Source organism: Psammomys obesus, unplaced genomic scaffold, assembly GCF_907164565.1.
Source record: "Psammomys obesus unplaced genomic scaffold, mPsaObe1.curated_primary_1811, whole genome shotgun sequence".
In the NCBI taxonomy this organism is placed as follows: domain Eukaryota; kingdom Metazoa; phylum Chordata; class Mammalia; order Rodentia; family Muridae; genus Psammomys; species Psammomys obesus.
This window is the reverse complement of record NW_026596109.1, coordinates 59,196-72,799: the sequence shown is the minus strand read 5'-3', so window position 1 is coordinate 72,799 and position 13,604 is coordinate 59,196. Positions and strand designations below refer to the sequence as shown.

Genomic DNA, 13,604 nt, shown 5'->3' with positions numbered 1-13,604 from the left:
TTTCTGTCTGTATAACACCCTCAGCAAAATAAGCATATTAGTGAATATAAGTCATGAGAATGCCCCAAATAAAGAACTCTGCTCATAACTAGACATAGAAAGGCTGGAGTGAAAGGCAAAGCCTGGAAAAGAAAAAGAGAGGTTCTAAAGAAAAAGATTGTAGTGCTGAGAAGAAAAAAAAAAGCATTAGACTTTAGTCAGACATCATATGGGAAGAATAGTATTCATGACAAAAGAAACAATGTTTAAAGGGGGATTGGAATGATTGGGAAACTGTCCTATTAAGGAAACAAAACAAATTATGGCAGCCAAGATGGTGGAGGAAACTGATCCTGAAGAATCAAATAATTCCTCTTCACACTAAAACTTATGGAATTATTTTACAGAGGAGATAATGAAAGTGCTGGGAAATGGCATTGTGGTGTGGTAATGTTGTATTTATGGCATGCCTCCTTGTTATCTGTGGATCAGATGTGGGACTGACAGAGCAACTGAGCAGTCTGTAGTAAGGCGGCTGGGTGAAAAGGTAACTGACATGACAAAAATCAGAGACTGAGACATTCAGCAAATGGTTCAGGTGATAGAATGGGGCAGATGAGTCATTGTGAGTAAAGGCACACTCTGAGGAGTCCAGGCAACATACCTGGAGCATGATGGACTGGACTTGCTTACACTGCATGCTTAATGTGTCTCATGCCCTGCAAAGGACTGGGACCAGAAGCTCAGTACAGAGTACTAAGAAGAGAAAAAGAGGGATGGAAGACAACATTTTATTTTGCTGATTGTCCACATTTCCATGGTAAGAAGTAGCTTGGTTCATAGTTATTCATCCATTACCCAATTAACTTCTCATGGATGATCAAATGTCTTCTCCATATCACATGCTGACTTCTTCCCACAAACCAGCAGTTTGTAAAAAAGAGAAGTCTAATGGCTCTGGAATATGAAAGGACACACAGTCCATAATTGATCTGAACTAAGGATGGGATTTTGTGGGGAGCTGAGGGGTGAACACAAAAAGAATGTTGGGAACCCCCACCCTTTGTCTGGGCCCGTTCCACACATCAAACCTTGAATCTTTGTTGTCCTTTATAGGGCACCATGGTCCTGACCAATTTGAATGCTCTGCACAGGGACCCCAATGAGTGGGCCACTCCAGATACCTTCAATCCAGAGCATTTTTTGAAGAATGGACAGTTTAAGAAGAGAGACTCTTTTCTACCGTTCTCAGTGGGTGAGTGGTAATGAGAAGGAAACAGGTCAGAATCCAACTTCACCCCTTGCCTTCTCTTTTTTTAATAAATTACAATTAACTCACCTTGTATCCCTCCTGTAGCACCCTCCCTCTTCCCCTCCTAACCCCTCCCTTCCTCTTCCTTCTCCACACATGCCCTTCCCAAAGTCTACTTTTCCTTCCTTCTGATCCTAGTTTATCAAGTCTCACCAGGAGTGGCTGCATTGTCTTCCTCTGTGGCCTGGTAAGGCTGCTCCACCTTCAGGGTGAGGTGATCAAAGAGCAGGCCAATCATTTCATGTCAGAGGCAGTTTTTATTACTGTTGCTCTATAGTACAGCTTGAGATCAGGGATGGAGATACATCCAGAAGATCTTTTTTTGTAGAAGATTATTTCAGCAATTCTAGGGTTCTTGTTTTTCCATGTGAAGGTGAGAATTTTTCTTTCCAGGTCTGTAAAGAATTGTGTTGGTAATTTGATGGGAATCTGTAGATTGCTTTTGGTAAGATGGCCATTTTTACTATGTTAATCCTGCCAAGCCATGAGCACGGAGATCTTTCCATCTTCTGATATCTTATTCTAATTCCTTCTTCAGAGACTGGAAATTTTTTTCATGTAAGTCTTTGACTTGCTTGGTTAGGGTCACACCAAGGAACTTTATGTCATTTGTGGCTATTGTGAAGGGTGTTGTTTTCCTAATTTCTTTCTTAGCCCTTTTCTCTTTTATATACAGGAGGGCTTCTGATTTTTTTGAGTTAATATTGTATCCGGCCAAGGGGTTTATGAGATGTAGGAATTCCCTGGTGGAATTTATGGGGTCACTCAGGTATATTATCATGTCATATGAAAATAGTGATACTTTGACTTCTTACTTTCCAATTTGTATCCCCTTGATTTCCTTCAATGGTCTTATTTTTCTAGCAAGGAGTTCCAGCACTATGTTGAAGAGATATGGAGAGAGTGGGCAGCCTTGCCTTTTCCCTGATTTCAGTGGGATTGCTTAAGTTTCTCTCCCTTTAGTTTTATGTTGGCTATAGGCTTGCTGTATATCACCTTTACTATGTTTAGTATGTGCCTTTTATCCCTGATCTCTCTAATTCTTTAAATGTGAATGGATGTTGGATTTTGTCAAATGCTTTTTCAGCATCTAAAAAGATTATCATGTGGTTTTTTTCTTTCAGCTTCTTAATATGATAACATGTCAATATGTTAACAATGGTGGATTTCTGTATATTGAACCACCCTTGCATACCTGGGATGAAGCCTACTTGGTCATAGTGGATGATATCTTTGATGTGTTCTTGTATTCGGTTTGCAAGGTTTTTTTTTTGTGTATGTAAGTTTTTTTATTATTAATTACACTTTATTCATTTTGTATCTCCCCATAAGCCTTTCCCTCCTCCCCTCCCGATCACACCCTTCCTCCCCTTTCTGCATGCATGCCCCTCCCCAAGTCCACTGATAGGGGAGGTTCTCCTCTCCTTCCTTCTGATCTTAGTCTATCAGATCACATCAGGAATGGCTGCATTGTTTTCTTCTGTGGCCTGGTAAGGCTGCTCCCCCCTCAGGGGGAGGTGATCAAAGAGCAGGTTTGCAAGTATTTTGTTGAGTATTTTTGCATCAATGTTCATAAGGGAGATTGGCCTGAAATTCTCTTTCTTAGTTGGGTCTTTGTGAAGTTTAGGTACCAAGGTGACTGTGGCTTCATAGAATGAGTTTGGTAATGTTCCTTCTGTTTCTATTTTGTGGAATAGTTTGAAAAGAATTGGAGTTAGTTCTTCTTTGAAGGTCTGGTAGAATTCTGTGCTGAAATCATCTGGTCCTGGACTTTTTTGAATGGAAGATTTTTGATGACTGTTTCTAATTCCTTAGGAGATATAGGAATATTTAATTGATTTACTTGGTCTTGATTCATCTTTGGTAAGTGGAATAGATCAAAAAAATTGTTCATTTCATTTAGATTTTCAAATTTTATTGCATATAGACTTTTGAAGTAAGTCCTAATGATTGTTTGAATTTCCTCAGTTTCTGTTGTTATGTCTGCCGTCTCATTTCTGATTTTGTTAATTTGGATAATGTCTCTCTACCTTTGTTAGTTTGGCTAAGGGTTTGTCTATCTTGTGGATTTTCTCAAAGAACCAGCTCTTGGTTTCATTGATTCCTTGAATTATTTTATTTGTTTCTAACTGATTGATTTCAGCCCTGAGTTTGATTATTTCCAGCTCTCTACTCCTTTTTGGTGTGTCTGCTTCTTTTTTTCCCCATAGGGCTTTTAGGTGAGCCATTAAGTTGCTTGAATGAGATGTCTCAAATTTCTTCTTGAAGGTACTTAGTGCTATGAACTTTCCTTAGCATTCCTTTCATTGTGTCCCATTCGTTTGTGTAAATTGTGCCTTCATCTTCATTGAGTTCTAGGAAGATGTCAATATCTTTCTTTATTTCTTCCCAGACACAGCTGTCATTGAGTAGCAAGTTGTTCAGTTCCATGTGTGTGTAGGCTTTTTGCTATTTCTGTTGTTGTTGAGGTCCAGCTTTAATTGTTGTTGATCAGATAGGATACAAGGGATTATTTCAATCTTCTTGTATCTGTTGAAGCTCCCTTTGTGACCAACCATACAGTCTATTTTGGAGAAGATTCCATGAGGTGCTGAGAAGAAGGTAAATTCTTTTTCTGTTTGGGTGTAAGGTTCTGTAGATGTATGTTAGATCCATTTGATTCATGACCTCTGTTAGAGACATTGTTTTTTTTTTGTTTTGTTTTGTTTAATTTCTGTTTTGTTTACCTATCCTTTGTTGAGAGTAGGGTGTTGAAGTCTCCAACTATTAATGCGTGGAGATCTATGTGTGGTTTAAGTTTTATCAATGTTTCATTACATATGTGGGTGCCCTTGTATTTGAGGCATAGATTTTCAGGATTGTGATGTCTTCCTCGTGGAATTTTCACTTGACAAGCATGAAGTTTCTTTCCCCATCTCTTTTGATTAATTTTGGTTGAAAGCCTATTTTATCAGATATTAGAATGGCTACTCCTACTTGCTTTTTGGGTCCATTTTCTTGGAAAGTCGTCTTCCAAGCTTTTACCCTCAGGTAATCTCTATCTTTGTGACTAAGGTGTTTTTTTGTTTTTGGTTTTTTGTATGCAACAGACTGCTAGGTCTTGTTCATGCATCCATTCTGTTAGTCTGTGTCTTTTTACTGGAGAGTTGAGTTCATTGATGTTGAGAGAGATTAATGACCAGTGGATGTTAGATCCTTTAATTTCGATGTTGGCTGTGGTCATAAGGTTGTGTGCTTGGTTGCTTTTCACTTTACTGTAGTGAGGTTAACTATTTCCTATGTTTTTCTGAAGGTAGTTAGTTTTCCTGGGTTGTATTTTCCCTTCCAGTATCTTCTGTAATGCTGGATTTGTGTGTAGGCATAGTTGAAACTTGTTTTTGTCATTGAATATCTTGTTTTCTCTGTCTATGAGGACTGAGAGTTTTGCAGGGTATAGTAGCCTGGGCTGACATCTGTGTTCTCTTAGGGTCTGCATGATATCTGTCCAGGCCCTTCTGGCTTTCACAGTCTCTGTTGAGAAGTCAGGTGTGATTCTAATGGGTTTGCCATTATGTGTTTCTTGGCATTTTTCTGTTGTAGCTTTTGGTAATTTTCTTTGTTCTGTATACTTACTGTTTTGATTATTATGTGATGGGAGGATTTTCTTTTCTGGTCTAATTTATTGGGTGTTCTGTAGGCCTCTTGTATTCTTATAGGCCTCTCCTTTAAGTTGGGGAAATTTTCTTCAATGATTTTTTGAAAATATTTTCTGGGCCTGGGAGGCGGGAATCTTCTTTTTCCTTTATTCTTATTATTCTTAGTTTTGTCTTTTCATGTTTGTTGTCTTGGATTTCTTGGATAATCTGTGTCAGAAATTTTTTAGATTTAACATTTTCTTTGACAGATACATTGACTTCTTTCACTGTATCTTCCACACTGAGATTCTTTCTTCCATCTCTTGTACTCTATTGGTTATGCTTAACTCTGTAGTTCCTGTTATCTTCCCTAACTTCTTTCTCTCCATTTCTTCCATTTGTGTTTTCTTTAATTTTTCCAATTCTATCTTCAGATATTGAGCCGGTTTTTTTATTTCCTTCACCTGTCTGACTGTATTTTTCTTGTTGTTCCTTCAATTCATTCACCTGTTTGTTTGAACAATCCTCTGTTTCTTTTATTTCTTTCAGTGATTTAAGTATTTCCTCTTTAAATGCCACAAACTGTTTGGCTGCAACTTCCTGTATATCTTTATGGATGACTATAATCTGTTTGTCTTTTCTTCCTCTATTTCTTTACATATTTTATTTGTTTTCTCTATTATCCCCTTCATAAGCTTAGATATTAGGTCATTTTCTTGAATTTCAATTATGCTGGGGTGTCCATGGCTGCTTGCCCCTGGATAACTGTTTTCTGGAGATGCCATATTGCTCTGTCTTTTGTTGGTTGATCTTTTATGCTGGCCTCTACCCATTGGGCTATCTTGGGTGTTCGGTGTTAGTTTCTGGTACTTCCTGGAATCCTGTGGTGGAGAGAATCCACTTGGCAGGAAGATGGTTTTTCCTGAAGGAAGTCTCCTCAGCATTTTGGGTATGGTCACTGGATGGCCGGTGTTTTTCAGGGATTGCCACAGCTCACCTCAGGTGTACAGACCTGAGTGATAATTGTGGCCTTTGTTAGTCAAAGGGGCTCTCCTCTCATCCGGAGAAGTCCTGGAGACAGCTGTCCTGCTTCTATGTTTCTTGCTGTAAATTTACTGAGCTGCTGCTGTAACCTCAGTGCCCTGTGGTTTGGTCAGTTTAATTAGGGATAACTGGCTTCCTCTTGGAGCAGTATCTGGGGGTTAATCTTGGAATCCCAGGCTTCTGTAGGCCTGAGGCTGGGGCTCTGTGCCCCAGTACCCAAGTGGGAGTCAGTGGCAGGTGAGCTCTGCTCTCATGTGTGCAGCTGAAGGCTAGAGTCAAGAGACTTTGGATAGCCAGAAACTTTTCCTCAGCTAGTTATCTTGAGGTATGGCCAGTTGTTCCCCCACTGTGGGGTTTTTCCCAACAGGAAGGCCCAGTCTGTGCTGTTTGGGTTGGCGCGTAGAGTGCACAGGTGCTGGCAGGTGTGGCTCCAAGGTGGTGACAGGAACCTGAGACCTTTTCCTGTGAACTTTCCCGTGTGTGCTGGTGGGGGGGGGGGGTGCGGGAAAGGGTCATCTGAGTGCTCTAAGCTGTTTCCCTCCCTTTGGGGTTTTCTCCCAACAGAGACTCCCAGTCTCTAATGCCCTGGAGCACACAGTTCTGTCTGTGATGGAGAGTCCAGTGAGCAGCAGGTCTCTGTGCTCCTTGCTGGAGCCCTGCTCAGGGCTGGCAGTGTGTGCCTGCTGGTCTGCGGGACCTTTTCTAGGAAAAGACTGGGTGACCTGAAGTCAGTCGCATTTCCTTCCTTCCCTGTGGGTTTTTCTCGTGACTGGGACTCCCAGTCTCTGGTGTTTTTGTGCCTACCATTCAGTCTGGGAAGGTGATCAGGACACACAGGCATGTGGTTCTGGTCTGGCGATCGAGTGTCTGAGAGAACCGGGATCTCCTCCAGGCTCTGGCTGGGTGACCTGAGAGTTGACCCAACGGATTCCTGCACTATGGAGTGTCCACTCACCTGGAAAACACTATCACTGTTGTTTTAAGACCCAGAGTTCAGTCTCTTTTTCACGATACCCCATTGCTGTCCTGCTCCTCAGATGCGGTGTTCTCCTGGCGCCGCCATCTTGGATCCCGTCTCTTAAGCCCACAAATCTCCTCTGTAATCTGAACATCGCCATATAGCTCCAGCCAGTGCAGCTCCAACATGTTGTTTGCATCCCAATGTTCTCTGCAACTAGCACTGCTTGTCATCACTACTATCTCTCAAGCTCTTCCTTGGCCTCTGATGGCAATTTTGGCTTCCATTGTTTTGTTTCCCACAACATTAGAAACCAATCTCTCTTCCTCCTCATCATAAGAAAGTATTCAGATACATGTCATCTTTTCAAATCTTTAAATATAAAATATTGTTAAGCAATGAGCACTCAAAGGTAAATATCTCAAATTTGTAATGAGGTGGGTAGGCGGCATGGAAGACTGGCTACCTACTTGTTGCAATGGGTATATCAAATGATAATTATAACTGTTCTTTGCATAACTGTTGTGGGTTATGACCTATAACAATACTTCTTCTATTGGAAGTAAGTAATTTTCTTTTATGGCTTTAAGCATGCTTTTAAAAATCTAGTTAGATAACCTGTGTTCTGAAACTTGATAGTCATTTAAGTGGATTTAGTGATGATCCACTCTCTTATGTTTTCTCTACAGCCAATAATGAACAAATACTTGTAGTCTTGCTATTCTTAAACTAGTAACAAACTGTCTTGCTGTATTACAGTTCTTGGCTTTTATGCATTGCACATATAATTACAAGTAATTATGTAGGTCCTTAGTTCCATGAATATATACTGCGATATATTACATGTTAAACATACACAGAAGAGCATGAAAGTAGAATGACAAAGAAGAGGCAGAGCAGCTCCTTAGAGCATGTGTCCCTTTGCAGCCTTTCAAGTTGGAATTAGTGAGCACTGCAGAGATGTGAACACAGACCTAACCCAATGTTCTATAGCTAGAGCTCAATGTTCACCAGATTTTTTTTTCACACTGAAGCTTGTGCTTTCCTAACACTATCATACCAGAAGGTGACTAAACACTAAGCAGAGAACACACTGTAGAATTCTGGGATGCCCTGGTAGTGTCTGGCTGGAACTGTTTCTGTTCTTTTGGTCTCTCCATGTGCATCCCATTGACATTTCACAACTCACTTTAGTAGGAAATCCTACAGAGTACAAGAAATCTGTCCAGTCTTCTTGTTCAAAGAAAACTAAAAAAATTCAATTATAGCTCAAAATATCAGTTACATATTTCATTTATTATAATTATTTTAATTTCTCAAATCAGATCTTGAAAGTGTAGAAATTTGTTTCTTCTTACATCCCACATAAGTGCTTTCTGTGTTGTTTCCCAGGCCTCCACTGAAAGAAATATTACTGTATCCTCATGCTTTTCATAGGGAAATGATCCTCTAGGCCAAATAAAGCCTGAATCCATGCATTTTCTTCATATTGCAAAGTCTTTTCTCCATAAGGGATTCATGCATTGTCCCTTTAGTTGTATTATCCACACCATCTGTAAAGTAAAAACAGCAACCCAGAACCTCAGTAGTGCTTTTCTGGGTTTTAATGAAAGGAAAAGTGTCCAAATAGCCTTTAGCCAAGACTATGTTTGTTGAACTTCCCTCCTTGAAACAATATCTGAGATGAACAACTTTTTAGGAGGAAGTTTGATTTGACTCAAGGTTCTAGTAGTCTCAGTCTGTGGTCAGCTGGCCATGAGACCCATGCCTGCAGTGACATCAAGCATTTATTAAGAAGTTATTGATTAAAAACATGGCCACCTCTTGAATGTCAGAAAGCAAGGAAAAGGTGCTACCAGATTGTGGACATGACTCAAACACACTTAATTATGTATAGACATACCACTTCCCAGTACTGCCATGTTGGGCAAACAAGCTTGTAGATGGACTTCCTTGCTGACATGAATAAAAACTAAACTACACATGTTCAATTTATATAGCCTGAGTGAACAATGTGGTATCGTTCAAGATTCCCAGTTGATTGAGCACATTCTCAAGAGAAAGACTATATATGAGTAGGGAAAATGCATCCTTGAAGAGCTATAGCATTCACTGATACTATGAGAGACTCAGTAGTGAAGGCTACAGCTAGTGCTCTCCCTGGTGTGGGGGTGGGAACTGCTAAAGTGTAAGGTTTTTTTTTATTATTATTACCAATTATTCCAGAATTCCAATCCTCCTTAGTCATTAAAATCCCATTTGCTTTCTATTGTTGTGATAAAAAACCATGACCAAAATTTAACTTGAAAAGGAGAGAGTTTATTTAACTCATAATTCATGATCACAGTCCATCACTGAAGGAAACCAAGTTAGAAATTCAAGACAGGAACCTGGAAACAGAAACTAAGGCACAGGCTATGGAAGCACTAAGCTTAGTGGCTTGTTACCGGTGGCTTAATCTGCCTGCTTTCTATTAATGCCCAGGACCATTTGCTTTCCGCAATGATCTGGGATCTGAGTAGAGAGAAATAAGAAAAGAGGGAATTTAGAAAAAAAAAGCAGAAAGAAATTCCTTTTAAGCATGAGCTCTGACATCAACATTGGTCAGGATGATCTAGGGACAAACGCTGTAAACAATATGTTACTGTTACTATTTTTATTTACACACTCACGAGTACATTATGATAAAATAGCCTTCAGCAAGTTGGAAAGTTGGAGAAGTGGCAACCAGTGCTGCCTAGTCCAAAAAACCTGAAATATTTGAGATAAGAAAGACCTGTGATGCAGCCCGTAGTTGAAACCCTAAAAGTCTCCTGTAGACTAGGAGAGAGTCCAGGTTCACAGGCTGAAGAAGGTGGAGTGTGATGGTCATGAGCAGACACAGCAACTCAGTCATGGGGGCTCAGGAAGAGGGAGCCTTGACAAGTGACAAGTGCTGCCAAACCATATGCTGCCATCCATGCTCAGGACAGGTTTCTTCTCAATTCAGTGACCTATATGCCTGTATTCAATGACCTACATTTAGTCATCTCTGAAATTACTTCAGAAATAGAACCCAGTTTTCTAGATATCTCTCAGTCAAGATGGTAACTTGTTTACTATTCTGTTGCTGTGAGCAGATGCCATGACCAAAGCAAATCTTATTAAAGAAAGCACTTAATTGGGGGGTTTGCTTCCAAATTCAGAGAATTAGCTCATAATCATTATGACAAAAAGCAGACAGGCATGGCACTGGAGCAGTAAGTGAGAGCTTTATATCCTGATCCACAAACAGAGAGAAGTAGAGGGTGTGTGTGTGTGTGTGTGTGTGTGTGTGCGCGCGCGCACGCGTGACTGTTTAAAAGTAAATTTTATTTGCCTGTCTTTTTGTCACATTGGAGGATTACTGCCTCTGTCTGCTAACCTACTCTCCAGTAGCTTCTGGCCTCCACACAATCTTATCTAGGCCTAAAATGTTTTCAGCTTCCTAGAATGCTGAATAAACTCAACTTTTTAGCTCTTTTTCAACTTAGGCTGGCTAATTCACTCAGCTGTTGTGTTTCAAACTTCTCTCCAAGCTGACTGATTCAAACTGCTTTTTCTAAATTTTGACTGAATTGTTCTACTTGGCCTCAAATTAACTCTAGCAATCTATTGTAATCTCCTGGCTCCTTCTCATTCTCTGGTTCATTCTGTCTTTACCTGTGTCTAGCTTGTTCTGTCTTCAACCTGTCTCTGAAAAACTCTTCCAGTAAAACTACCTCGTCTCCATATCAACTGAACAAAACTGAATGGAACTCCCTGAATTCAACTGAACTGTACCAATCTGCACTGAACTGAACTCAACCGCATTGCCTGAACTCAAATGAAATGCACTCAATGAACTGCCATCCTTTCTCTCCTCTCTCTTAAGTTGCCTTTCATTCCTCTCTGTTCTTGTGAGAGATGGGCATATTGTATTCTGTCAAATACTTCTCTTATTCTCTTATTTGTCATTTTGTCTGCCTCTCAATTAGACAACACTTTCAAACATGGGTGCTTCCTTCTACAAACTATCATCATTTTTGGGGGATTGAAGGTGTGTAGTAAGGGCTTATCTGTATTTGAGCTGGATCATACAGACCTAGAAGGACTTTGGCTCTGATCAGAGCAGCCATGTTGCTGGATTAAAATTTCTCTACAAGAAATGGAGGACAAAGGGAAGAAGGTTGGAAATTGGACCTAGTGTGTCTTTTGAAACTTCAAGCCCATTTCCAGTGACACACCTCTTCCAACAAGGTCATGACTCCTAATTCACAAAACAGTTTCGTTCCCTGCTGACTAAGTATTTACTTGTATGAGCCTATGGGAACTACTCTAACCTAAACCACCATGGGAAACAATATTACCCATCACACAGGCCAAGCTTTTAATCACGTTTCCTGCTGAACAACAAGTTCCCACTTACACTGTCACACTCAGAAAGAAAGAGAGCATTTCACATATTTGCCCACTTGGAAATCTTAGATTCATGATAAAGAGTGTATTGTCACAGTCACAGAGGAAGTTGTAGACAGGTCATGTTACTAACCCAGCCTTCTAACTTTGTATATCACAGTATGTGGATTCTTAACTTGGGAATTTAATAAGTTGATAGCCATATTATTCAAGACAAGTGACACAAAATTCTTGGAAAAAAAACAGAGATGAATAAAACAGATTAGTTACAAAAAAAATCATATAACGTAAGATGCTGGCATCATGTAACACATATTCATTTACTATGTACCTCTTCAGGTCTGCTTTCATTTTATTTCTTCAACAATATGTATTAGGCCAATAACAAAGTGGAAACATGTATGCATCAGGAAATTCTAGAATGTTTAATGTCATTGAAAACCAATGCAGCTTTGTATACAATAAATTATTGGAATGATGCATACTATCATTCCTGCTATCATGTCTTCTTGGAAACCCCATAAAGATAGAGGAAAAGACGCTCAAATATTAAGAATAGCTTTGTCTTACTGCTGGTCTAAGCAAATTTTCTATAGCTAATACATTTCTTTTCCTAAATTATATCCATTTTTAGTGAAAAATATATTATTTTGAAAGAAAGAAAGCACTTGATGGCAGAGTAGACATCTCACTTGGTAAAGTGCTTGCCTTGGAAGCATAGAATAATTTGGTCTCCAGAACTCACAAGGATAACTTGGAGCAGAGGGGTCTATGCTTATTATAATCCTAGTGCTTGAAAGGAAGGTTTCTTGGGGCTCAGTGGCTTGGCCTACTAGGCAAGTTTTGAAGAGTTAGGACCTTATCTAAAAACGTGGGTGGGGTTGGCATTTGATGCTCAACACCCTTGTCTGTCCTCTGGCATCCATGCACTCATGAATACAAAATGAGAACACATATGCACAAACACATCCACACAAACAGGGGCTTAAAGATGAGTTAGAGACCAGATGGAGCACTGCATTGTTGTTGGGATACTTGATGAGAATTTTCACAGAAGAATAGAATGGGGTAGTGCTGGGATTTTCCTAGATCATCAGAGATCTCCCATGTAAACCCAGGTATTTAATAAAGAGACTGACAAGAAAATGGACACAATTGATACAGCCAAAAAATACATGTGTTTATACAAACATTTGATGGATATGCAGTGTTCATGTATGTATGGTGTGAGGTGCCCTAGAGCAATTGCTCACAGAGTTGTAAGAATGCCCCCTGCCCAGGCATTATTTAAAAATATCAATGGAAGGAACCATGATACTTGGGAAAAATTGTAATTTTTTTTGTGCTAGCAAAGTGAAACAGAAGTCTGAGACAAATTGTTATGCCAAAGGTCAGAAAATATCACTTTAAATCAGGCCCATTTGACTAAATGAGGAAGATGTTAGACATAATGAGCTGGACACAAAGCCCAGTGTCAGCTCAGAAGTTGCAGTGATAAGTTGGGGACTCCAGCCTGAAGAAGTAGCAAAGTCAGCTGAGAAAGTGACTCATCTGTTTTTGTCCCTCAGGAAAGAGAGCTTGCCTGGGAGAACAACTGGCCAGGTCTGAACTGTTCATTTTCTTCACTGCTCTTATGCAAAAATTTACTTTCAAGCCCCCAATCAATGAGAAGCTGAGCCTGAAGTTCAGAAATTTCCTCACCCTTTCCCCAGTCAGTCACCGCATCTGTGCTGTCCCTAGACAGTGATGCTGGAGAATGAAGAAGAAAAGAAAACTGGAATATGTGGTGCATGCCCTGAAGCTTCTGGGCCTTCCTCATACAAGTGAAGAAAGATGTTATAAATGAAGGTGATTCAAGACATACTGAAGAAATTGGGCTATGAGAATTGAATTAAATTTTTGGAATGCTTGTCCTTTAGTTTGGTGTTGGAGAAATCATTTATGAGTCCAATGGCATAGCAATTCATATAAAACTTTAAAACAGGAAGGTGTGTCTGTCTATAAAGAAAATGCATTAAATTGAAATAAAATTAATAATAAAAAATTAAATATGATTAAACATGCAAAGTGCATCCTGAGTCGTATCTCAATGAGTGTGCTGTCAGTTTGCTTCCTCCCTCCTTTCATACATGTCTATCTGTTTCTGCACATTGAAATCTTTGCCTGAAGTGGGACAAAGAGACAATAAGCATCAGAAACCAGTTTCTGATTGCATCCACAAAAGCAGGCTGTGAGGACTTTCCTATATGACAGATCTGCCTCTAACTTATGCAGTTTTGCC

At 39.8% G+C, this 13,604-nt stretch overlaps 1 protein-coding gene across 1 annotated transcript in view; it reads left to right on the top strand.

Moving 5' to 3' along the window:
* Positions 1 to 13,070, top strand: part of LOC129692529 (cytochrome P450 2J4-like) — a 43,146-nt gene extending 30,076 nt beyond the window's left edge. Inside the window, exons 8-9 of the mRNA XM_055629000.1 lie at positions 1,096 to 1,234; positions 12,892 to 13,070. Coding sequence (XP_055484975.1) covers positions 1,096 to 1,234; positions 12,892 to 13,070 — 318 coding nt within the window. The remainder of the gene's footprint in view (positions 1 to 1,095; positions 1,235 to 12,891) is intronic.
* The last annotated feature ends 534 nt before the right edge of the window (positions 13,071 to 13,604 follow it).